This window comes from Felis catus, chromosome D2 (genome assembly GCF_018350175.1).
Source record: "Felis catus isolate Fca126 chromosome D2, F.catus_Fca126_mat1.0, whole genome shotgun sequence".
Taxonomy (NCBI): domain Eukaryota; kingdom Metazoa; phylum Chordata; class Mammalia; order Carnivora; family Felidae; genus Felis; species Felis catus.
Genome location: NC_058378.1, coordinates 12988930 through 13015932, shown reverse-complemented (window position 1 = coordinate 13015932; position 27003 = coordinate 12988930). Strand labels below are relative to the sequence as shown.

Sequence of the window (27003 nt, the reverse complement as noted above, 5' to 3'; positions counted from 1 at the left end):
CAAACCTGATATTTTCTGTCTGGGGACCTGTTTGTTACCTCCACAGTATCTGTCATGATTTGGATATAATCATTTCATTGTGTTTGCTCCTTGTCTGCTTCCCCATTAGACTGTGAGTTCCAAGAAGGCATGGAACCCAAGTCTTTTTTTTTTTTTATATGAAATTTATTGTCAAATTGGTTTCCATACAACACCCAGTGCTCATCCCAGCAGGTGCCCTCCTCAATGCCCATCACCCACTTTCCCCTCCTTCCCACTCCCCCCCCCCCATCAACCCTCAGTTTATTCTCAGTGCCAAGTCTTGTTTACCATTGCCCTCAGGCCTGATACAAGCACGCTGGGCACACGGCAATTCCTCAATAAATATTTAACGGATGAACAAATGAATGAATAAGAATCGGCTCATTTATGCTAAGGGCATATGTTATTTCTGTGGTCTCATCTAGTTCGAGGGATTTTTAAGAGAATTGGGAGATAATGCATGTAAGGCACCTAGCAAAAGGTGTGCAACATAACAGGTATGAAATATTTTATAGTCCATGCGATTAAATCTAGCCTCCTCATCTTGACATGCATAATTTGCCTATCAGGTAGCATGACCACACCCATTGCTTTTCTTTCTCATTACTGAACTCAGACTCTTCCTTCCAGCCAGCTTGATCCTGTCCCATGCTGCGCCACTATCCAATTCTGTATCCCCTTTCATGGTTACTTCATTCATAAAATACTTCGCAACTCTTACAAATCCAAGATACTTTATAGTTCTCTCTGGCTTATTTTACGTTAAGATATTCCAGAACACACCTCTTATTAACTTGACCCACAATTCTCCTGGTCGGTAAAAATCACACAGTATACCTGAATCTATCACATGGCATGTTCTAGGACCCCATTTTAATCTATTACCTGATACACACTAGCTTAAATTTTGCTCCGGTCATTCTAATTTCTTTTGAAACCCTGACTTAAATTTAGGTCTTAGCATTATTATCCACTTAATTGAAATAATTCCTTGTGGATTCATTTTATAAATTTGTAGGCATGAAAGACCAAACTATAGGTTCTGTTCCTTGATCTATCATATATTCTATATAAACATCTAAATGTCAGTTTTCTGCATGTTCCCTCAAACCCAAGTATTAACTTGCATGAGAGATTAATTTTGTATTAAAGTGATACACAGGAAAAAGTATCCGACTCTGACATAGACTCCTGCATTAACATACAGCACATCGTATCTATAGTTTCCTGTGATCTGCTTCAGAAGCTATGACAAACTAAACCTAAAATTTTAATGGAAGTTAGTAAGTGTTTACTAAAAACGTTTCCTACCTCTGCCCAGAGATCCATATGGAGATTTTCCCATGGTTATTCTTCTTCCCTTGGGGCTGCTGTAGGTAGGTGAGGACCAAGTGTTGCCATTTGCTGGGGATGAAAATATTCTCCTGTGATTCAACCTGTGCCAGTAAAATAGCTTTCATGTCATCGTTTGAATCCATGCACATACTACAAAAAAGAGAAAAAGTATAGGCTGAAAACATGAAATTTCTGATCTCAATATTTAATAAATGTCTAATAGCTACAATTCCAGGTATTTGAATTAGATTAAAAATCAGTTCTATTTTTTCTAAAGTGTATTTATTTTGAGAGAGAGAGAGAGAGCACGCACAGCAGGGGAGAGGCAGAGAGAGAGAGGGAGAGAGAGAATCCCAAGCAGGCTCTGCACTGTCATTGCAGAGCCCAATGTGAGCTTAGTCTCACAAACCATGAGATCATGACCTGGGCTGACATCAAGGGTCAGACGCTCATCTGACTGAGCCACCCAGGTGCCCCAAAAATCAGTTCTATTTTTTTTTTAATGTTTATTTTTGAGAGACAGAGAGAGACTGAGCACGAGCCAGGGAGGGACAGAGAGGGAGGCACAGAATCCCAAGCAGGCTCCAGGCTCTGGGCTGTCAGCACAGAGCCCAATGCCAAGGTTCGAACCCACGAACCATGAGCTCATGACCTGAGTTGAAGTTGGAGGCTTAACTGACTAGGCCACCGAGGTGCCCTGGTTCTATTTTTAAACTAATTTGAAAAGTCAGTAGGTCTTTGTTTTACACCATAAGATCTGCTTAGTTATTTTATTATATTATTACCTCAATTCACGAACTAAAATAGATGAAGCTCATTTGCTGGTGTGAATAATTTAGGCATTAATTTTCAAAATTCAATTTGAAACAAAAATGTATTGTTACTATTTATTAAATGTTTTACTTTATTTATTTTTGAGAGAGACAGAGCAAGCGGGAGAGGGGCAAAGAGAGAGGGAGAGAGAGAGAATCCCAAGCAGGCTCCGCACTGTCAGCACGGAGCCTGATGTGGGGCTCGAACTCACAAACCGTGAGATCATGACCTGAGCCGAAACCAAGAGTGGGACACTTAATTGACTGAGCCACCCAGCTGCCCCTGTATTGTTACTATTTATATAGTCATTGCCCTTTTAGAAATTACAGTGTAATATTTGGTTCATGCAAAAATTAATACATGTTGTACATAAATGTCTAAATGCCAAGATGTACTAGGGGGTCTATCCTACTTGGAGGGATTGCTGAGAGAATTAGGATATAATGCATACAAAATACCAAGTAACCTTTATAACAAAAAGCATATATCCTCTAAATACCATATTTTTGTTTAAAGTTTTATAAAAATTGTATCATACTCATTCAATCCAACTAAAAGATTTGTACACCAGTTAACAAAAGAGGTAGGAAAAAAAGACAAGACTGCAAGAAGAATTGAAGTTTATCAGGTAATGGCTATTAAACATATAATCTGCATGGAAACCAGCTGTCTGATAATACCATCTTAAGGCGATTGCAATCTGATAGAATATTTCCATAGATAAGACTTCAGTGAGCATTGGTCTAAAATCTACTTGAGAATTAACATAATCTACTTTCAGAGTTTAGTCATAGATTTTTGGATAGAATAATATATGGTTACAGAGGTGGTATTAATACTTGTTAGAATGTATCTTTTTAAAAACAGTTTTCTGATTTGCGATTTGCTGTAATTATCTTTATTAGATTTCACATCAATGTCTCCTCTAAATTATTTAAATATGCGATCTATTCGCAGGGGGTTGAGGATAATCGATACCGGAAGATAAAAGTGCCATTGCGGGCGTCAGCCCACACTTGCATCATCAGAGCTTTGGATCCCAAGGAAATCATATGAATACATCCTTCTTCTATGAGCTTTTCACCAGGATTTATGTACTCGGCACCTTCCAGTCTGTTGTTCTCTATGATAAAAAGACGTTAGAATAATCAGTAAAGCAGTTGATAAAATGAGGGGAAACGTGAATTTAAAAGAATACAAAGCATGGTTGTTCATTTGCAGTAAATTATTTACCTGGATGTTCCAAACAATATTCCCAAACTTGAGATGTTAATTCCAAAAAAGCACCAGGAGCGAAGACAGTAACTGGGTACACTGGAAGTTATTAAAGTCTTCAAAATATATGATAATTAAGGGCTAATTGTGGGAATGAACATATCATTGTGATGTCACTGTGGTGACCTATTACAAACCATGCTACATTTCTCTTATTGATTGGATTCGGTCACTCTGACATTACAGACCCTGGCCCACAGAGCACACACCATTGTCACATGAGCGACCAAAAATCATCCTATAATTATTACAATAGCATGATTTAAAAAAAAATTGATTTTTGAAAAATTGTGCTGTTTGAATATATTCTTTGTTTAGACTCCCTGATGAATCATCTTTGCATATAATTGCTAAGTGATTCTGAAACTCTAAAATGTTATTCTAAGGCAAGCTAAGGTAATGCCATATGCTTTGGGCTATCTGGTTACTCATCTTGACTTCAAGTGGTTTCTCACCACACTGAATCCTCAAGCCATCTACACTGTTACTACACTGCCTGACTTCACATAGAGCTATGTTAATGAAGATGCACCAAAATACAGAATGCATGTCCAAGGGCTCAGACTTTCAGAGAAGATGAACACTACCAGCTCTTGGACTGCTTATATATTTGTTGCCATTTTCCAACAAGTATAAACACCACCAATTTTTAAGAATATTCCCCCTAAATTCATTATTTTGAGGACTATTGCCCAAGATATGAGATGTATAGAGAATTCATATCTGATGTGCTACTAATGTTTCCATATCAAATCTGACGTTGCATAAATAAAAGACCAGAACAGAAACCAGTGTGTACCCAGCTGCTGTAAAGTAGAAATGTAACAAATAGTTAATACAACAATCTTCTGAGGTAAATTTTATTGTCCCCATTTAGAGGGTGACAGAATTGAGGTGCTCAGAGATTAACTTGCTCAAGGTCACAAAGCTGGTTTAGGGCAAAGGATGTGTCATCACTATAATATCTTCTTCCTCTCTCCCTTCAAAATTTTGGTATATATACTATTTTTAAATGTTCTTTTTTAATGTTTATGCAGAATTGTCATTCTAAAATATATGTCTTCTAATATATTTCTACAATAAAAAAATTTTTTTTAATTGCCCACTACTCCACTTTTTCTCAGGTCATTGTGTATACTTATTTCATTTTATCAGAGACTGTCTGCATTGTGGTTGCCCCCACTTAAATCTGAGAAAGAGATCTGCACAGTTTACAGTACAGGGGTGGCACTCAAGCTCTGAATTAAATATAGGTGAGTCTAAATCCCTCCCCAACACTTACCAGCTATACAAACTGGTCATGCTGTTTCACATCATCTGTGAATATGGACAGTGCGAGCACTCACCTTACTGAACTGTTGTGAAGATTAGATTGAAAACGTAAGTAGAAAGAGTGGGGCAAAGTAATGCACATACAGAAAGCACTCGATGTACACGGGGCAGCAGCAGAGCTATCAATCCTTAGTGGCAAAGTTCAACTCACAAAAGAAAATGCTAGAACTACTTGTTTTTGTTTTGTTTTGTTTTAAGTTTGGCTTCCTAGGCTAACCCGCAAAAGTGCAGAAGTACACTATGCTAACGACACGGAAATGTGTCTGGAGGAGTGGGTTCCGAGTTCCAGCTGCGGACATCAGGCGACACTTCTCACTCTCCCATCTTGACAACGTCATTAAGGATTTCTTTTCTATCAGTGTCAGTGGTGGAGGACCTTGCCCGAAGGCCTAGTGTTCCGAAGCAGGGAGCCAGCGGGATGCGTCAGCTTTGCCCCGTGAAGAGCCCCTGCGGCCAGGACCTCCATGTGACCCCTAACCAGCTGTCTCTCCATCCCATGGACCCTAACAATTAGCCGACCTGCTTGGCTTCTCACCACCATCAACTGCTTTTTAACAAACAGGTCCTTCCTGCCCTCGTCATATGAGGAGCCAGACCCAGTTTCGTGGCGGCAGAACAGAGATGGGATCGGTTATAGAAAGTACTGGAATGGAAATGATTCTAACCGTGGAGAAAGGCTGACTCGCTCGAACGCAACGTGACAGGAACTAGGAGAGGGGCACTGCGGAACGCTGTGGCGCGAGGAGGAGAGCTGAGCTAAGAGAGAGAAAGGAGATGAGATGGGGGCTCCTGGGGCCTGGGGAGAAGGGGCCAGAAGGACGGAAGAGTGGCTCTCGGGCTTCTTCCTTTACTTCTCTCACACCAGGAATCACCCTAATCCAGTCATGGGACCAGGAAAGAGGCAGGAAATGGGGCTGGTGATCCCCCACGGCAGTTGTACACGTGGGGGTCCCTCCGCCGCAGCCCCCACCTCCAGCCCCAAAAGAAAGTAGGGTTTTTGAAGCTATGTCACCAGCCAGGCTTTGGGGAGGCAGGGCCTGCCATCACTAAGGCACCGAGCACGAAGAACATGTCCAGAGCCAGTGAGAAACCCCCACGTCCTTACAGCTCAACCCAAATGCCCACGTGAAAAAGCTCAGTGAAACAGACAACAGATAACAGCGGGAACATCATACCTGCGCCATCCAAACTACTGTCCCGCGACATTAAGGGTTTGTTTCTTTTCTTTATCTTCTTTCCCTTCTCCACGGCACTCTCCGCTTCGTGGATGCACTCCACACTAAACCACAGCGAGACGCTGAACCCTTCCGACAGGTGTGGCCAGCAGTTCTGCCCCAGCAACGGCAAGTGGACTGGGGCTACGTGCCAGGAGGAGAGCCGCCGCTGGGGGAAACTTTCGCCGTCGGCCTCTTTCCTGCTCTGCGAACTCTGTGCTCGCCGTAATAATCCCAGGGCCTTACTGTTTAGAATCCCAGGACTCCTTTGTGATGAAACGCCATTGCTTGAATTTGGCGTATGCAGTAAAGGGAAGGTGAGATACTGTGAAGGGCTCATAGCAATGTCGCTTTCAATAATTTTCAGAATACCCAAAAGAAGAACTTCCTAGAGAAAAAGCAAAACAAAACGTCAGGATCATGTTAAGGTACGTAATAATTTTGAAATTCTGGTTACAAATGACAGTCTGTGCTGCCAGATTCTCCGTCTCCCTCTCCCTCTGCTCCTTCCTTGCTCTCTCTCTCTCTCTCTCTCTCTCTCCCTCTCTCAAAAAATAAACTAAAAAAACTTTTTAATAAAAACAAAAGAAATTAACTACAGTAATTATATCTGGAATCATTTCTACCAAAGAAAGATGTTTATTTCTTTTTTTTTTTTTTAATTTTTTTTTTCAACGTTTATTTATTTTTGGGACAGAGAGAGACAGAGCACGAACGGGGGAGGGGCAGAGAGAGAGGGAGACACAGAATCGGAAACAGGCTCCAGGCTCTGAGCCATCAGCCCAGAGCCCGACGCGGGGCTCGAACCCACGGACCTCGAGATCGTGACCTGGCTGAAGTCGGACGCTTAACCGACTGCGCCACCCTGGCGCCCCCAAAAGATGTTTATTTCTAAGTAGACTATAGTTGTTTCTCTCAATTTTACTTTTTATTTTACTTTATTTTATTTATTTATTTTTTTAGAGAGAGAGAGAGTATGGGTAGGGGAGAGGGGCAGAGGAAGAACAAGAGAGAATCCCAAGCAGGCTCCACATTCAGCGTAGAGCCTGACGTGGGGCTTGATGTCATGATTTCTTGGATCATGACCCAAGCGAAAATCAAAAGTCGGACACTCAACTAATGGAGCCACCTGGGTGCCCGTCTCTCAATTATTTTTAAGTGAAGCACAGAACCAGATACCTGACAAATTCTCCAGATTTCTGGATGATATTTCTAACATGACTGACTTCATAAAATTGAGTGGCTCAATTACTTTCCAACTTACTTTACATGAGTTTTCCCTAATCAAATTAATTTTCTTTCATCTGCTTTTGGTAAAACAAAATAAGTGTTTTTAGGTTTTCTTTATAAATTACAAATTTTTTGTTAAACTGAAGTGTAGAACTGTAGAAGAGACAAGAGAGGAAACGAGCATCTAATTAAAGAGAAAAATAATGACTAAGGAGACAAGTGAAAAAGTAGAAAAGAGTAACCTAGTACAATGCCCTACCAATTATATGCCCTATGCATAAAATAACAGCTAACATTGATGATGATGATGATGATGATGATGATGATGATGACGACGATGACGACGATGATGAGAAATGCACTCAGGGAAAGTAATAGAAACATTTCGGGGTGCCTGGGTGGCTCAGTGGGTTAAGTGTCCGATTTTGATTCAGGTCATGATCTCAAGGTTTGTGGGCTCGAGCCCCATGTCAGGCTCTGTGTTGACAGCTCAGAGCCTGGAGCCTGCTTCGGATTCTGTGTCTCCCTCTCTCTCTGCCACTCCCCTACTTACATGCTCTGCCTCTCTGTCTCTCTGTCTCTCTCTCAAAAATGAATAAACATTTAAAAATGTTTTAAAAAAGAAACACTCCAAACTACAGTCACCAAATGTCTACATCAGTGGTTTTTAACCTTGTGCTCCATAGAGTCCTCTCAGGGTCCACAAGCGGGAGTAAGGTGGGGAAATGGGCAGGGCTCAGTGACATTTAATCTTGCGTCACAGAAAGTAGCTCCCAGGTTTTCTGTTTGATTTGCATATGCTTCCAGTCAAGGTCTCATTATAAAAATGAGTTTCTCAGCAAAGAACAGTCTAAAAGTCACTAAGTTACACCAATGGAAAGAAGTGATACAAGATACCTCAAGAGTAGATACTAATTTTCTAAAAAAAAAGGATAATCCTTAAAATGGTAACAACTACTCATAATTAAGTTCTCTTTAGTAATTAAAATTACTTGGCATTTCTTAAGCACAACAACTGGGGGTGGGATGAGGTAATGGGACTATGATCCCAACGATAGGCTGGTTAGCCAAAACTGAAGTGAAACAGTTAAAATGTGGGCAAATAATAAAATGATTGAGAATCTCACACATAATAACATGGAGTTGACTGTATAATAATTACCACAACAAAAGAGAGAGCTTAGTGATTTCCAAATAGGTTTTAAAATATCCTATTAGGTATCCATGAAAAAAAATTAAATTATAGCATATTTACTGTACAAGGAGATTTCTCCAGAAATATTCTCAAAAGAAGGGTTAGCTCTTCCGAACACGTTCTTGAGCTCATCAAAGATACCAAAAGATCCACCAATACTCTTTGGCATGCTAAATTAAAGAAAGATGGGGGGAAAAAATTAAAGCCAATACAAAATTAAAGACACAGAACAAACAATTTCACTGAAAGGGATCAAATACTAGTTTCACATCTTCAGTGGATTATAAACAATCTAATAATCCAAAAATGTGCTGAAAAAATAGCAATATGATTAAATGCAAACCAACCAACCCAGTGACAACCCCCCCCCCACTTTTCTTAAAGGTTGGTTAGTTCCAAGTAAAGGTATTATTTAAAGAAGCATAAATTAATACAATATTTGTTAAGTAAGTTGACACTGTTAAATACCATAAAATAGTCTGCTACCTTCTCATCTTGAAACTTTAAATTATAAGTATTACTTTCTAATTAGATGACATAGATAAAAGTGTAAATATTAAAGATTATGAAGATAATTAAATATCACAAACTATTTTGAACGCTTTATTCCATTGTGGGGTTTAGAATAAAATATAATTGGTAGTACATAAATTCACAGAACTTTTTAGAATAAAGTGATTAATTTTTGTAGCACGCATTTTAGTATTCAAAGTACATTTACATGCATTATCTCAGCTAATCCTCAGCAAAAAAATTCCTACAAATGAAATATTATCTCCATTTTAGACATGCCAGAAATAATCCTGATGTGCAACCTGAGAACAGAAGCCACGTGTAAGCATCATGTTTTGCAGAAGCAGTGAACTGACGCAACAAGACTAAAATAGCACTGACTTTACCCTGTAACACAAACCCATGAAAGGTTGTAGAGTAAGAACTATGAAAACTAGTCAATAAAGGAAAATAATTAAGTATTTCTCCTGCCTTTCCTTTATGAACTCTATCTCAGGGTAACCAAATAGTTGATGACAGCAAGTTTTCTTTAAGTATTCCCGTTTATCAAAGAAGATGAAATAACAGCATGTTACCATTTTATAGTCCCTAGGCTATGAGCATCCATGGCTCCTAGCACCTCCCCAAGAGAGACGACCAGACATTATGTGCCTCCTCAGGTTGGAGGCACGGACTCCTGCCTGTAAAATATTCTGGTCAAAAAATGGAACCTAGTAGGGTCACCTGGGTGACTCACTTGGTTAAGTGACCGACTTCAGCTCAGGTCATGATCTCACAGTTTGTGAGTTTGAGCCCTGCGTTGGGCTATGTGCTGACAGCTCAGAGCCGGGAGCCTGCTTTGGATCTGTGCCTCCCTCTCTCTCTGCCCCTCCCCTGCTCACGTTCTGTCTCTGTCTCTTCAAAAATAAATAAACATTAAAACACTTTGTTAAAAAAAAAAATGGAACCTAAATCTGATTAGGTTTCTAGGTCTTACTACCAGTGAAAGGAAATATAAGGGAGAAAGGATCGTGTTAAACAACCTCCCGGGGACATAATCACCAAAACTCAGAATGCAGGAGACGCCTCATGATAAAAGACCTGGCTTCTTTAACAGCGACAGCAGCAAAATTCAAGGACTGAGAGTAGACATCCACAGAAGAAAAGAGTTGAGACATATCTACTTACTGTAACGTATGAACCTAACTAGGATTCTGATTTTAAAAAACACTATCAAATAAAGTGTTAGATAATCACGGGGGGTGGAAGGGGAGAAGTAATATGATCAAAATAAAGTATATATAGGTGCTTAGACTTTTTTTTAAGTTCAACACAGACAGGTACCAGTTCAAAATGAGGGGACAGAGATATATATTTATATTTCTTTGTCTACTACTGAAAACTTGCTGAACTAAAAGTACAGAATTACAAGAAGAAAAGAGATCCATAACAGCAATAAAAGGGGGGAGTCAGTGGGCACTGGGAGCACATCAGACTTAAAAACATTTCTTGAAGATGGAAGAGCAGAGAGATAAGAGAAGCTGCCGCCTAGAATCTCTCTGAATTACAAAGGGGCTCAGAGGAGGAGGAGGAGGAGCCAATCTGTCTGTCTACATTCTGGAGAGGAAGTAAGAATGAGGCTACAAGTGCAGGGATTAATACAAGGTTTGTCTGGAAGCACCTACCTCTCTCCTTGATCCTGAATATGGGGCACAGGTAGCTCAGCTTTGACTTCTCTGCCCACACCTTGATAACTCTTGAAAGAAACTCAACGGATTGCCGGGCAAAAGCTGAGCTGGAGAGTGGAACATTAGCACCAGGGCTACCAGTTATACAAGTACAGTCTGCAGACAGGCCAAGCAGCTTAACCAAGGGAGAAAAGAGGGACTAAAATAAAACCTGAAAGCTATTCACCAAGCCATGCATCCTGGCATTGGGCTGTGTTGCCTGGATGAAGGGATGACTTTTTCTTAGCACGAAGACACTATTCACAAGCCGTATGTGTCGAGGAAATACTTTTCTAATGTACACAGAATGTCTTATGGGGTAATAGTGGCCCTAATAGCCCCCCAAAGTAAAGATTTCCTTATTATGCTATTTGGGGAACTTCAGTCATCAGGGATTGTCAACAGATTGCCTCTTCAGGGAAGATGCCAAATAGGAAAACAAATTTACTTTTACATCATTAGCTCCAACGGCTTTCTTACATAGAAATGGGCAATAAAAGGTTCAAAAAATATTTGAGAATCAGCAACATAAAAGAGAAAAAACAAGATATAAAAGACAAATTGATAAACTGACCCCAGAGAGAACATAAATAATTTAGGGTAGGAAAGATATCTTTCTAAGATGTTAATTACTAGATCCAGATATATATCCAGATATGTGGGTGTTCAACCAACTGAGCCATCCAGGTGCCCCTACATCCAGATATATTTAAGAAGATATTTTATCCTTATGTGAAAATGGAATAACCAAAAAATCAAATGAACAAAAAGAAGCTCTTAAATATTAAAAGATAATCACCAAAATTAAAAATTGAACAAAAGGTTGGAATAGAATTGAAGAAAGCTCCCAAAACACAGCACAAAAAGAGAGAAGTAGATAATGTGAGAGGAAAGCTAAGACAATGCAAAGTCAATCCAAGAAGGCCTAAGATTACAATTAGGATGTAAAAAAGAAGAGAGCATAAAACACAGAGAGGAGAAAATTATTTTTAAAAATACTAAGTCTCAGGGTGCCTTGATTTTGCCTCAGGTCATGATCCCAGGGTTGTGGGATCGAGCCCCACACTGGGCTCTGTGCTGAGCATGGGGTCTGCTTAGACGTCTGTCTGTCTGTCTGTCTCTCTCTCCCCCACCTCTGCCTTGCTCCCCATCTTGTGCACTCTCAGTCTCTCTCTCTCTCAAATAAAAATTTAAAAATTTTTTAAATTAAAAAAAATACTAAATTTCTGTGACTGTTAGACCTTTCTAGATATGACACCAAAAGCATTGTGACAAATGCAAAAATAGATAAATTGGACTTCATCAAAATAAAAAATTTGTGTTTCAAAGTATACCATCAAGAACATGAAAAGATAAAGCCAAAGACTGGGAGAAAATACGTGCAAATCGTACTTCTGATAAGGGGTTTTTACCTAGAATACATGAACTCTCTTACAATTCAATGATTAAAACCACAAATTATCCAAAATAAAAATGGGTAAAGGACTGAATAGAAATCTCTCCAAAGATATCCAAGGAAGATACACAGATGGCCAATAAACACAAGAAAATAGGACTAACAACATTAGCCATCAGAAACATGCAAATCCAAACCACAATGAGGTATCATGTCACACCCACTAGGATGGATATAGCCAGAAACATAGGTAATGACAAGTGTTGGCAAGGGTGTGAAGAGACAAGAATCCTCAGAGTCTACTGGTGGGAATGTAAAATAAGTCAGCCACTTTGGAAAACAGTCTGGCTGTTCCTCATCTAGTTATACATAGAGTTACCCCTGGACCCAAAAGAAATGAAAACATATGTCCATGTGAAAACTAGTACATGAGTGCTCATGGCGTTATTCAGAATAGCAAAAAAGTGGTGATGGTTGCATAACTGTGAATATACTAAAAAACACTAAACTGCATATTTTAAATGGGTGAACTGCGTAGTATATGCATTATATCTCAATAAAACTGTTATTAAAAGGTAATATAATAGAATTTCTCAGAGCTAAGCTAGAAATAAGTCTTCAGCTTAAAAGGATCCACAATAAAGTGTCTACCACAATAAATATAAACATACCCATACACTAAACAAGTAAATGGAAGAAGAGGAAAAACTTTTCTTGACAGTACAATCCCAATTAATAAATATAGAAGTAATAATGGGAATAGAAAATAGCTATTTGGCAAATACCACAGTAAACAGCAACTTTACAATGGAGAAACTCAACAAGACACCACTTTCACCAAGCGATCAAAGTCAACATCACAGTAATAAGATACAGATACACAAACCACAATACGACACACGCAAAAGGCACGTAACTTATGAGGTCTATTTGCCAAAAACGCGTAACTTGAATTTAATCATGAGGAAGCATCTGACAAACCTGAATTAACGTTTCATGCGTGTTATACTTCTCCAACGAAAATCTAGATTTCTCCAACTAAAAGCTAGGTTTCTATCTATTATATATAATATAGCCATTTTATATACTCATTACGAATTCCTCAAACGTCTGTGAAAGTACTGAGTGGAGAGTGGCACTCAGCATCTGATGAAGCAGCAACACAGTGTTTAGACTACAGTTGCTGTAACGCCACTTCTACGTATATGACCCTGAACAACTCACTCAGTCCCCTGGAATCCAGAGCTTGCTCTCTATAAAATCAAGATACTTACACCACGTCTATTCTATTGGGTGTTTCTGGGGAACAAGAGAGATGATGCATATAAAGCTACTTTTGGAACACAGAGCACTATGCCAGCGAAAGCCATTATTACCAACTCTTCATTTCACATAACAACAAAATAATTTTAAAGCTATTGTGTAAAACTAACGGTTTCAACGCACCTTGAAAATCAGAATCAGCCTGTGTTAAAATACTCAAGAACCCTCCTAAAAGATTTTTCACAGTTCCCTGAAGATTAAAAAAACAAAACATAAGAAATTAAATTTCTTACCTCATGAAAGCATGAAGCAACTGTAATGTCATAATAAATTGATAGTTTACTGTATATACATATATAAATACTTTAAAATAACTGGAAAGAATGCTATGTATATAATTACATACTTTTCATTATCTTGGTTTTTTTTAGGTGGTATATATATTTATTTTTTTATACTGTTTTTGTTTTCTGATTTTTCAAAAACAATGACCATATTAAAATTCAATGTAATTTTAAAACTATCACCCATTCTCAGAAATATACTAGGATTAGTTAGCCAATGACATTAATTTTTTTATGCTCCTTTAGAGGACCATGGAGTTAAAATATTTTCAGATTTTACCACTCATAGGTAAAAACATACCTGAGGCATTATAAAAGATTAAGTAGTCATCTCAAATAATTTTCAGGCAAGTTGGGTTCAAAATAAAGAGATGAGTAACTGGGGCATGAACATGATAAATACTGATCACATTTAACTAAATGCATCTTTTACCTGTTGCATGAGGAGAAATATATTCTTTTCTTTCTGTCTGATGATTTTCAAAAAACTCTCAAATACATGGACAAGTACATCAAGTTTGGCTTTACCGGCAGAAAGCAAATTTAATTCCAGCATAAAAATCTCAGGATATATTATTTCCCCGTCTGTGAGGTTTTCAAGTAAGTCCTTCGGATTGCCTGATGCGCTGAAAACTTCTACTTCAGGCTTTACGTCTACACCTGACAGGGGAAAAGAAAAGATTGTTTTTATTCCCTAAACACGGAATAAATATTTCAAATCTCATTTAACATTTAGGAGATCTTGTGGCAAAGTGCTATTTATAAGAAGATTCTCACGATGCCCTTTCCTACAAGGTGCCTTTTGATTACAGTAAGTATCCTGAATAATCAAGGCTTGTGGATATTTGAAGATAAGTGAGTGGCTTAAAAGTAGTTCTGGTCTTCAACAGAATTACGAATATCAACAGTAAATTTTATAGACATGTGATACAGATTTAACACATTCCTCTGGCACAAGTGGAAAAAACCACTATCCCAAACTTTCTGCTGCCAAAATACCTAAATCACAGGGTGGTTCATTTGCCTGCCCATATCTCTGTGAAAATAATAGGCTTGGCTAGTGGTTGGGTGAATCCTATACTTTGACTTCTTCATAAGTAAGAAAGATAGACACTGTCACCAAATATTACATTTTGGAAAATTTAACTGATGTGCTCTTAAAAGTGACTGCTTGGGATCTTTAAAAAAAATGTTCATGTAGTCAAGAAATGTATAAATGTCTATGTGGACTGGAGTTCTTTAAATTAAGATCTAGTTGAGGGGCGCCTGGGTGGCTCAGTCGGTTGAGTATCACACTTTGGCTCAGGTCATGATCTCCTGGTTGACAAGTTCGAGCCCTGCGTCAGGTTCTGTGCTGACAGCTTGGAGCCTGGAGCCTGCTTTGGATTCTCTATCTCTTCCCCTCTCTCTGCTCCTGCCCCACTCATGCTCTGTCTCAAAAACAAATATAAACCTTAAAACAAATATTTTAAAAGAGCTAGTTGACAAACCTATAAAAAGGGGGAAGTCTGTCATAAAACGTTAGTACTCTGGTAAAGCCAACCCCATTAAAGCATTATTTTTTTCTTTTCTTTTTTTTTTAGTTTTTTTTTTTTAACGTTTATTTATTTTTGAGACAGAGAGAGACAGAGCATGAATAGGGGAGGGTCAGAGTGAGAGGGAGACACAGAATCCGAAGCAGGCTCCAGTCTCTGAGCTTTCAGCACAGAGCCTGACGCGGGGCTCGAAACCACGAGCTGTGAGATCATGACCTGAGTCGAAGTCGGACGCTTAACCGACTGAGCCACCCACGTGCCCCAAGCAATATTTTTTCAAAAGCACTGCCTCAGAAGGTGGGGGGAGGGGGAAATGGAAAAAAAATTCAAAAGGTATAAATTTGCAGTTATAAGATAAATAAGTACTAGGGATGTAATGGACAACATGATAGCTATAGTTAACACTGCTATATGATATAAACATTTTTGTTAATGTTTATTTATTTTTGAGAGACAGGGCGTGAGTGGGGGAGAGGCAGAGAGAGAGGGAGACACAGAATCTGAAGCGGGCTCCAGGCTCCGAGCTGTCAGAACAGAACAGAGTACAACGTGGGGCTCGAACCCACAAACCATGAGATCATGACCTGAGCTGAAGTCAGACACTTAACTGACTGAGCCCCCCAGGCGCCCCTACACTGCTGTATGATATAGAAGAAAGTTGTCAGCAGAACAGAACCTAAGAGTTCTCATCACAAGGAGAAATTTTTTCTTCTTTCCTTTTGATTGTACCTATATAAGATGATGGATGTTAACTGATACTATGGTGGTAATCATTTCACAATAGATGTAAATGAAACCATCATGCCGTGTAACTTAAACTTACACAGTGATGTATGTCAATTATTTCTTAATAAAACTAGAAACAAACAAGAAGAGTTTAATAAATCAAGTAAGCTATATGAGTATGTGTGTGTGTATATACATATACACATATGTATATTCTTTCAATTAGTGGCTGTGCTTTTCTTGTTTTCACTCTCCTTATGGTACACAAATGAATGAACGAATGCTTGCTATGCGCCTATCAAGCCCTTTTATTTCTTGATACTCTTCACTTCTGACACCTATTGCTTGTTTTTCTACTGGAATATATATGAAAGCAGGGACTTTCTATACCCTGTATTCTCAGGCATTCAGTTAATGTTTGTCATACCAAAATATATCTGTTTTAAGTCCCATATACAAATGCCAGAATTTACTGTTGAGATCAAATAAAACGGAGCAAATGCCTCTTTTAAATTGCAAGGCAATACAAAATTCCAAGGTGGTATTATTATAACCATTTTTCTAAGTAATAATCTGACTTGCAAATCCAACCACAAGTACTTCAGTGATATTTTACCATCATCTCGGGTTTCACTGTCCTCAGGGTTGCTTTCACTATCTGCTTCATAACCTTCTTCTTCAGCCAAAAGTTTAAGACTACAACACTGAGAACCCTCAGCTTCTTCCGAAAAATCGTCAGGTTGGGATGACAATCCTTCTTCAGACTGATGACTCTATAAGATTGGTACAGTTAGAAGGCAAAAGTAGTAATATTTGCTCATTTTTAACAATAGAATATTTATTACTCGAAAATGATTTTGAGGATAGCTTCAGTGTTTTCTTTATGAAAAAAATCTCAGGAATCAATATTAAGCACTATAAATTATGAATTTCATGCAGCAAGATTTTCCAGAATCTCTTGACTTTATTAACACCTCCAAAATGGGGGTCTGTAACAGAGTAAGCTATAGGTCATTTCAGTTTTACTGAAAAAGAGGTCTGTGAAATTTCCCACTAGTCATACAATAGCAAATGACCAAAAACCACAATGAGGTGGGATTATACTTCTTACAACTGTATGCTCGTAAATAAATACCATTTTTCCACATTTGTTCATGGAAAGAGATTTTTCCATAGGATTTTTATAAATGAAATGTTTCATAAATTAGATAACCAGAGTAGACAGGAAAATTGTTCAAAGGGATTAATTTTAAGATTTCAGAATGAGACTATCTACATATATTCTTGATTCTCAGAAATCAAGAATCCAGCATTAACTTCCTGTGTAGTATCGTGCAGCCTGAAATCTTGCTTTTCTCATAAAAATGCTACGAAGATATTCACTTTAGAAAACATTTTCACTTACAGAATCTCATAGTGCTTTATCGCTGCAACATTAATAGAAGGTAGATTAAAGGAGGTATTGTAACATTTTCCAGTTAACCAATTGATCCAGGAGCATGATGAAGGCATTAGTAGCTACTTCAGTAAGTTTTTAAAGTTCTGACAAACAGCAACATAAAATATTCCGGCAGAAGATTATAAAATGTCATATACATGGCTAGACTGAGAAATTAAGAGAGAAGCTACATAAAGGACAGGTGACAATTAATTGAAGGTAAAAGAAACAGGAAAGGAGAGGGAAGTAAACTAAATATGCATCACGGTTTCAGGAAAAATATTAAAATAGTTCTTTTAGAAAAAAATGCCAACATGAATGACTGAAAAACTGTGCTAATTTCTATGCAAGTACTAGTCATTTTTATGTTGAGTGATTTAAAATTAAAGTGAATAGAGAGTTCTGGAAATATTAACTGTACCAATATAGGATCAGAAAAGAGAGCTGAGTCATCACCATGCCTGAATGATCATTTAATAAACTATCGGTTATACGCGAGACTTAGCAAATCAAATAATACATTTCTGTCTCACTGAGAGCAATTTGTCAGTAAACTGCCAGATTAGATGAAAACAAGCACGTCACATTGCTCTCCTGCTTTTCATGAAATGGGGCACTGAGTGAATACTGTCCATCCCACGTGCTGGAGATATGACTCACAGAAGGAGATATGACCAGATCCTGGCCCGTGTTCTAACCACATTCATCAGTGGCTGGTCCCATCCCATGCCCGTCTGCCTCTGCTAGTCATACCTAAAAAACACAACTGAATGTTATCCATACCTTCTCAGTCATAGCATCATGGTGGTCAAAATCTACTGAGTGATTCCCCAGTGCGACTCGAAGCAGGGCATCAAATAAAGGCTTTGCTAATTCTGTTTCAATCACCTTTGACTGGGAGAGATGGTCCCTCATTTCAAACAGTATGTTTTCCACAGACAAATTCTAAGGTAAAATAAAGGATACTAAGAATATTAATAACGTGCTTAAAAAATTAAACAATGACAAAATAAATATTTACTTAAGATGTACAAAGTTATTAGTACATTTATTTGCAGCAGATACGAAAGTATAATGACTATAAATACCCAGCCCTATACAAATATCCTGTTATAATTAATAACACTTATTTATCAAATGCTTTACTCATCTTATTTCATTCTGAATTTCAATGTATCATAAATTGACTATATCACATACAAAAAAAAAATAGTTGAAACTTCAGAGTTTTGATTAACCACCTCTACATTTTACAAACGCCTTATTCTAAGAGATTCCGTAACAGTCAAAGAAGCACTTATATTCTAATCCCTCCCTCCCTCTCCCTTCTTTACTCTCTCCCTTCTGTCTTTGAAGGAAACTCTTGCTGCTCATCTATGTACCTATATTAGGCAATGAAGCCGTAAAGATGGATACGAAACTGACTTCTCGCTTAAGGAATTGCCTCCGTCCAGCGAAAGAAACAGATACACGTTGGCAAGATATCATGATGACCATACTAGAGCTATAAACAAAGTTCTCTGAGAGACAAAAAGGGAGAAGCTGCCTGAGAGACCTGTCAAAAGTGTCCCAGGGGACACCCAGGGGAGGGGTTGTGTGAGATGGACCATAAAGAACAGAGGTGGGCAGCACACATACAGAGGGAGAGAGTATACTAGGCAGAAAAATAGGCACAGAAGTACAGAAGTACTACGAAAGAGTGGCATCTTGAGAAGCTGTTGGCTAGCTCCATACGGCTGATGGCAGCATGGTGAAGGATGGCAGGCAATGAAGCCAGGCAAGGAAGTGGAAACAAGACACCGAAGGGCTTTGTGTGCTATCCTAAGGAGTTTGGGTTTTAACTGTGAGCAATGTGGAAACATCGCAAGTTTTTAGACAGGAGGAAATAGGGAGAGGGACTGTAGTAGGGAGAGACTGTTGGCTGACAGAACAGTTAGGGATGAGTTATGAACAGGCGATCTGCCATATTTGAAGTTTCCTTAGAAGCAGGGCCTGAAACAGGATTCCTTTTTTAGTTGAGAGGTGCTCCCAGGAGAAATCTGTAAGGTCATGAGGGAGGCAGGCTATGTTGCGGGGAAAATCCAGGCCAAGAGGTCATTTCAGAATAAATGCAGAGCCCCAGCCCAATTCCATCAGAAGCTCTGGAGGCTGAACTACACCATAAAGATTGTCCCCACTCTGCACAGCTACATCCATCCATCACTGGCTATGGGCACCCTTCCCAGGCATCTATAGAAGGAGCATTTCCATGAGCCAAGGGCAGTCCTTGGGAGATGAGTGCAGATGTGAGCCCTTGTAGCAGATGGCAGACGGGTGCATCAGTGGGGTAAAGGGGATCTGAGCAGGGCACCAGACAGCATGACACCGAGACTGCAAAGTTTGAACTTTGAAACACAAAGTCCACGATCACTCATGACGTTTAATGCTTATCTAATTCCTTTCAGGGTTGGTAACTTTGACATACGCGGATTTTGCATTCCAAACTAAACTGTAAGCTTCCTGAGGGCAAGAACTGGGTCATGTACTCCTCTGTCCTCCCCAATACCTGGTACTGTGTTAACCATACAGGAGCTTCTCAAAACACAATCTTTGGAAAAACAAAATGACCTTTAAAACAAAGAAACGTAAAAACAAAGAACTTTAAAAAAAAGGAAAAAAATACCCAAAAACAGGGCATCTGGGTGGCTCAGTCGGTTAAGTGTCCGACTTTGGCTCGGGTCATGATCTCACAGCTGGTGAGTTCGGGCCCCATGTCGGGCTCTGTGCTGACAGCTTGGAGCCTGGATGAAGCCTGCTTCGGATTCTGTGTCTCCCTTTTTCTCTGTCCCTCCCCCATTCGCACTCTGTCTCTCTCTCAAAAATAAATAAACATTAAAAAATAAGAAAAAACAAAAAAAAGAAAAAAAATATTTCTATACACATACATATATATTACATAATAGCTGAACAAAGGACCAAGTTATTACCTGATTAGGTAACTCTAATTCCATCTTTTGCTGACTAGCTCTGGTACTATGAAGACAAATGGCCAAAAGGGCTTCCAGAAGTCGTATGCTCTGAAGTGAGGTCTCACTTTCTTGACTCATAAATACCTTTGCTTCCTCAGGAGCAGCTTCAGTAGCTGAAACATGGCCCGTATTTTTGGAAGAGATATGCTGTGACTCTAATTTACCTAAACTGTCAGCACTCTGTTTTGGACTACCCATTCCTGATGGCATGGAGTCTCTTTTCATAGTCAAAGATGATACATCTTCCTTCACAGTGATCTCAGATTGAGAAGTTCTATTTAAATCTTGGTTTTCATGTACATGTAGGTCTCCTTCCTTTCCTCCTTGCTCTTCTTCATGACTTCTGAACAGTTTCTGTAGGATCATAAATATTAATTTGTGGCACGCTTGGAAACCACCAAGCCTATAAAACTGTTTCTGGAAAACTGGACTCAACATGTAGATCCAACGACACATGGACCAAATGTCTGCCGCTTGGTGCATGTGTTTGGGAGAAGGCAAGACAAGGCTCTCCGGAGACAAACATGGCGGCATATGATGGAAAGGCTCGCTCGCTGTACTGTCATAGCCCGAAGTATCTTCGGAATCATTGGCCGACTCTCTATCAGATTCTGCTTCTTTACTTACACATAAGAATGCCACACAGAGGAACAGGTTTATCATGTTGATATGAACATCCTGATGAACAAACTTCCGTTTCCTTGGATAAGTGTCTTTGAGGCTGGCATAAAATTTGCTAAGACTCTGAGGAGAATCTGAATAAGCTTGCTGGTTACGAAAGGAAGTACCTGCATTTAAAGATGACAATTCCTTCTGTTCGCCGTCTAGCCCCTCAATACCTGGAATTGAAGAATCTTTTTGTTGTTCCCCTAGGCTGATTATCAGAGTTTCAAATGCTTTTAGGGAATGACTTCGAACATCATCTAAGTAATTTAATTCAATTATTTGACTTACTCCATTACGACTTAAAAACAAATCTCTTATTACCCTGTGAGGGAAAAAAAATACACGAGATTTTACAAACAGAAACGTCATTTATACAGAGGCAAATATACCATTTAAATATGTCATTGTTGCACGTGGTATACACTACTCATCCAATTCATCAATTATTTTGCCAACATTCTTCATTAGATGAGGATCTCCAATTACTTTCTACTTGCTTTCACATCCTTCTTTAAACACTGCAATGACTCAAGCATCATCTAGAAAGACTGGATCACATGCATCCCAAGTTAAATGAAACAATTCAGGGAAAAATACTTTTCCCCAAATGGCAGATTCTATACAAGTTCTAAATGCCACAACCACCTCCACACTTCAGATGGACGAATGCTGCAAGCAGGCAGGCATTTGTGTGTCCATTTGTTTGTCTGCCCAATGGTCTATCGAGACTTTTTGTTTCACACCTGCCCCTCACAAAGGGAAGGAACCAAACTACCGAGCTGAAGATTTTCAGCCCTGTCTCAGGTGAGATTCTCGGGACTGGATCACTGGAATCCTAGTAATAACTAATATGAATCAGCTCAGCAAAGATCCAGGGTGTCCACAAATATACCAAAGAGTTACAAAACTTTGGAATAAAGTCAGATCTTTTTAAACAATGTCAGAATGTCAGAAATTAAAAAAAAAAAAAAAAAAGACTGTAAAGATAATGATAGGTTATATTTTATTATGTTTTTAAAATGATATATGCATTAATTTGAAAGGCCAGACTATCAGAAGCTAGCTTTACTCATAAAATTATTTTTTAAGTACTTGACAATCACAAAATCTAAAACACTCATTGGTAGAATTCTAAGTAATTTTATTTTGCTTCTTTTTGCTTATCTGTATTTTCTATATTTTTCTGTATGCATTGTACACATAATAAAGGTGGCTATGGTATTTGAGAAATAACAATTCCCTTAAATCTACTGTCTTGACAAATAATTAGCATTTTAGGTAGGTGCATAGTTTACAAGGTTGTAAATAAGTGGGTGATATTTTTAATTTTCTATGTTTTATAAAACATTATAAGTTCTTTGTAAACATTCTTTTTAATGACTAATAAATATTCTATCAAGTAAATATAAATTAATTAATTTAACCTTGCCCCTGCTGTTGGGTATCTATGTTGTGTCCATTTTTTTCCCCTCAGCGATATATTTAAACTTCACTTTTTTTCCCCACTGAGAAATTAAAATCAATGGCTCTATGCTCTGCCCTATAACCCCTCCAGTAAAATGAAATAAATAGATCAATCAATCAATCAAGGTAACAAAAAAAAACAAAAAAATCTGACCTGAGATGGGAACATTCATTCTTTGTTGTTAAACTAAACTTAAATCCTAGGAAAGAATAAAAGGTCAAGACATTCAAAAGCATACAAGAAAAAAACATCTGCACCCACGCGCACATACAAACCTTGATTTAAGCAGAGCAGGCAGAGTTTTTAAGTAAATCTGAAGCACTTCCGGAGGCAAACACTGGTTATGATGGCTGCACACATGGGCCTGAGCTGAAGTAATGCTAAGGTGTTGACAGTGACGTGCTAACTCGACGCCTCTTTGGAGCACGGGATTAAATATGCAATTATACAGCTTCCACCGAACAATTACATTGCCCTTCTGGATTAAAGTGCAAATGTGATTTGCAATCTGCACACTACGGAACCTGTCTTCTTCAAAAACAAAATTCTGATAAGCCTCTAAGGCGCCCCATCTCCACAACAAGTCTTCGGACCCACTGCTGGGCAGGATCCCTTGAGATCTGTGAGAGGGACTGGACGGGCTTGGGGAAGGTTCAGCCTCCCATGGGCTTCCCTGCAGTGCTTCCTCTAATTTGGCTAGCTGGTCAGGGTCAACGGTACAGATGTTGCAAGCTGCTTTTTTCATTTTCTGTGGGACCTCGGCTCCTCCTAACTGATCCAGAATAAGTTTGTTAAGGATATTCAGTATGTGCGGCTGAAAACTTTTCAGCGCCGGTGATTTGAACGCGTGGAGCAAAGGAATGATTACGGATTTGGGATCCATGCAACAGCATATTCCGACGTTGTGCACACCAGACAGAACCTGGACACAAGTGCTGCTCAGGGAAGCCTGCTGCAGCAAGCGCAGGCACTGGTGGGCGCACACCGCGATACAACAGCACCGCTCGGGATAATAAACCTCTCCGTCTGCGGTCTCCTCAAACGGGTTTTTGGAAACCTGGTTTTTAAAAGCCGACACCAGGAGACCTGAGAGATCCCTGTGGTGGTGCATGAAGTGCGAGTATTCGCACCGTCTGTGCCTTTTTCTTGTGCACATTGAGTGATGAAGTTGCTCCGATTTCACTTTCTTGACAGTGCTCATTATTTTCATCACGCTGTTTATTAGGGCCTTCAGATGCTCTGCGGCCTCCGTAGGAGCTCCCCCTCTTAGAACCAGCCATTCCATTTGAAGAACTGTGGTCTCAAACAAGTTGAACCCATGGTGCTGGATGAATTCTTGAACCAAATCCATGGCTTGACTGAAGAAGAAGGGATTAGAAGCTGCGCTTTGAAGACAACAGATCAGGATCTGCAGAACTCCTTCCAGAAGCTCAGGTAAGAGAAGGGCCCTGTGACGGTACTTTGAAAACACAAAGCCTTCTCGAACCTCCTGTAGTGTTCTCTTTTGTCTTGGTGCAAAAGGGTCAGGCTGCTTTTCTAGGCAAGTTCTAATTTTTAAAGCTGCTCTAAGCAATTCAGTTAAGTTTTTTCTAAGATTTTCTGGCATCACCTCTGCAGCACTAATATCCACTGACATAAGATGCAACACTGTTCGGAAGAGCATCCGTTGAACCAAAGCCACCGGTTCCTCAGTCCAGCCTGCAGAAACCATCTGACTCTCCAAATCGTCCCTTAGACTACAGCAGTCCCCAAAGCCCGCTAGGAATTCCGTCAGCGTGGGCACTACAGTGGCTGCTAGAGCAGAATTGTGATTCAAGGTAATGTCGAACTTACAAACTTTCTCTAGTAAAGATAACAAAACATGACATAAGTCAAATGGGGAATTGTTCATGTGACTGAGAATCGACAAGGCAGCTGGCTCACTCAAAATGTCGGTGTTTGACTCCTGTCTTGGAAGGACCTCCTTGGAATTTTCCAAAGCCATGGTGTCGGGAGGAGTCCGTTCTTTGGTTGCTAAGTGGTCAAGTTTAGCTGTAAGGTGGTCTTCTTTAGGAGACTGTGTTGCGAAATGCTGTAGCAGACGGGGCCTTCTGTGCTTATTCATTGCCATGCTCTTGTCATCTGAATTGGCTTCTGAATCTGAGGTGGAGAGCTGTGTCTTTCTTGCATCTCTTACAGAATAGCGGTGGGTGATTTTACGCTGTCGTCTGCCTTTTCGAAAAACATTTACTTTTGCAGAAACCTGACCGGACGGGGCACTTCCTTCTAAATATAATTTTTCCTGAGTAGATCTTTGTGAACTTGAGTTCTTTTCTTTGGCCAGGATTATATCAGCTGAGAACGGTAGGTTAAAATCTAATAAAATGAAGAAAGAAAATTTAGAATACCTTAATATGTTTTCAAACCCAATTTGTGTAGGTGATTATTCTCTTATTTATCTTCCACTTCAGGAGCTTTTCCTCCGTTAATTTTTACTGGGGCTGATTTCCCTTAGCGATGTGTTATGTCTCCAGATCACTTTCCCCCCATAATTATTTTTCTCATGCTCAGTCCCAGGTGGCACTCGTTCAGGGGATACAAATTGATTTGGAACACAACAAAGGAGAACAAAATTAGGGAAGAAAATCTAATTTAAAAACCATACTTTACACTCTGACATCAACAGATGAGGCTCTAGATTATCTAGGATTTGGCACTACTCTTCATACTATATTACAAATCTCCTTCAACAGTCCCATTAATTAAGAAACAAAGGCATATTATATTCTCAAAAATAGTACTTAGTCTATATTATTGATATAACCTAAGAACTTTAAGATTTCCCAAAATTATTTTAAAAGCATATCATAGATTATTCACAAAGATTGAGGTTAAAAGAGTTCTTCAAAATATTACTGAATGTGCCTCACAATGAGCTAGGAACAGGCATCCCCGTTTTGTCCTCAGTGCTTCGAACTGAGGGCCCCAGCACATGGCCCACGCACAATACGTCCCTCTGGGGGAAATGCATAAATCTTCCTTACTAATTAAAAAGTTCAGAAAATCGGTCTTTCCCTTTGCACTGCTATGTAGAAAGATCTATGTGAAAAATATAGTTAAAATTTAGAACAAATAAATAACAATCTCTAAATAAAAGATATCGGCCTTAATTAAGAGAGGAAGGGGAGAAATTAAAAGGAGTTGGACAAATTCTACCGATGCAAAAGATGCAGGCAAGGAAGACAGCTTTCCCAAAAGAATACCAGATATCTTAAGCGCCAGACAATTTGTGAATTCTACAAAATCAGAAGTAAGTAAGAGCAGAGAGTTAGTGAATCAACCAATAAGCAGGATGGCAATCTTACAAGACCTTAATCTCCTGAAGAGAGCTTCATATCAGAAATTAAAATGCATACGTGGCATTAAAATACAATATATAAGGATTTATTTTTATCCTGAGAGATCACTAAACATCTCACAATTCACATATCCCACGTATCACGTAATGGTCAAGAGGAAAACTGTAATTCCTCTACTGAAACATTTAAACAAAGTTTCATACACTTAATATGATATATGTGTGTGTGTAAGTTTTTTCAAAATCAGAAACTAACAACAGATATTGACCTTAGTGAAAGAATTCTACCCAGCCTTGAAACAAAGTATTCCTTCCAATTAACCCTTTCAAAGAAATGTTAAAACAAAACAAAACCAAACCCTAAACTAAACAGCAAAAGTCACTGGTAGAGCACTGGTCATAGAAAGCAGTCTTTAAAATAAGCAAAGGAAATTTCATTTCGTTTTTTTGAACGTTTCACTATCCATTTCTCAGACAGGGTTGCATACCTACATTTACTCCTTCTGCTGAGTGATCTCCTTCCTCATATGTTTTCTAATCGTCATTACATTTGAGTAATCCCCTAAGAAGCACCATGGTTTTTGTATTAGCAGGAATAAAAATGTGTTTGCGTAAAGAACTTCTCATGTCAAGTCTCACACTAATAGACACTGTTCTGAATTTGAACTGTATCAACTATCAAGGCAGAAGGAGCTTTTCAACGCAACTTTTTTCCCCCAGTGGAATTTTGGTAACGCAAGTGATATGATAAAAGAAACATACCTGCTGCCTTCTCTTCTTGAACAGGTATCTTCCATACCAGTGGAAGGAGTGACAGGAGTAGAGTGAGGAGTTCTTCTCTACACGTCAATGCCTGTGTTAGAAACAAAACAATCCTTCATGTTCTGAGGTCATGAGACACGTAATTCCTAGTGCTTTGTCTTAAATTGAACCATAAGTTCCTTTTTTCTTAAAAGGTTGCATTTGAGAAGCTAAGAATCCAATTAACTGATCTCAAATCCCATTAAAGTTGTGATACTTTTCAGTTTATAAACCTTTCCAATGACAGAAGAATGTAGGAGTATTGGACGGTATTTAGCACACTCTTGCTGATTTTTCCCCAAATAGCTGTTATTACCACCATGCACATTGCAAGAATTCCTCATCTATGAAAAAAAATGTGCTAGGTGAAAATGAAAAGTTCAGCCCTAT

General features: G+C 39.0%; 1 protein-coding gene across 11 annotated transcripts in view; it reads right to left on the bottom strand.

Moving 5' to 3' along the window:
- The window catches only part of LYST (lysosomal trafficking regulator), a 200313-nt gene that overhangs the window by 113793 nt on the left and 59517 nt on the right, over positions 1 to 27003 (bottom strand). For all 11 annotated transcript variants that reach the window (XM_045039833.1, XM_045039839.1, XM_045039831.1 and 8 more), the window contains 11 exon segments: positions 26575 to 26665; positions 22751 to 24830; positions 20303 to 21332; positions 18120 to 18281; positions 16515 to 16671; positions 14071 to 14297; positions 13477 to 13543; positions 8476 to 8585; positions 5952 to 6378; positions 3148 to 3292; positions 1333 to 1506 (listed from right to left, as the gene is read on the bottom strand). In XM_045039833.1, the coding sequence (XP_044895768.1) occupies positions 1333 to 1506; positions 3148 to 3292; positions 5952 to 6378; positions 8476 to 8585; positions 13477 to 13543; positions 14071 to 14297; positions 16515 to 16671; positions 18120 to 18281; positions 20303 to 21332; positions 22751 to 24830; positions 26575 to 26665 (4670 nt within the window).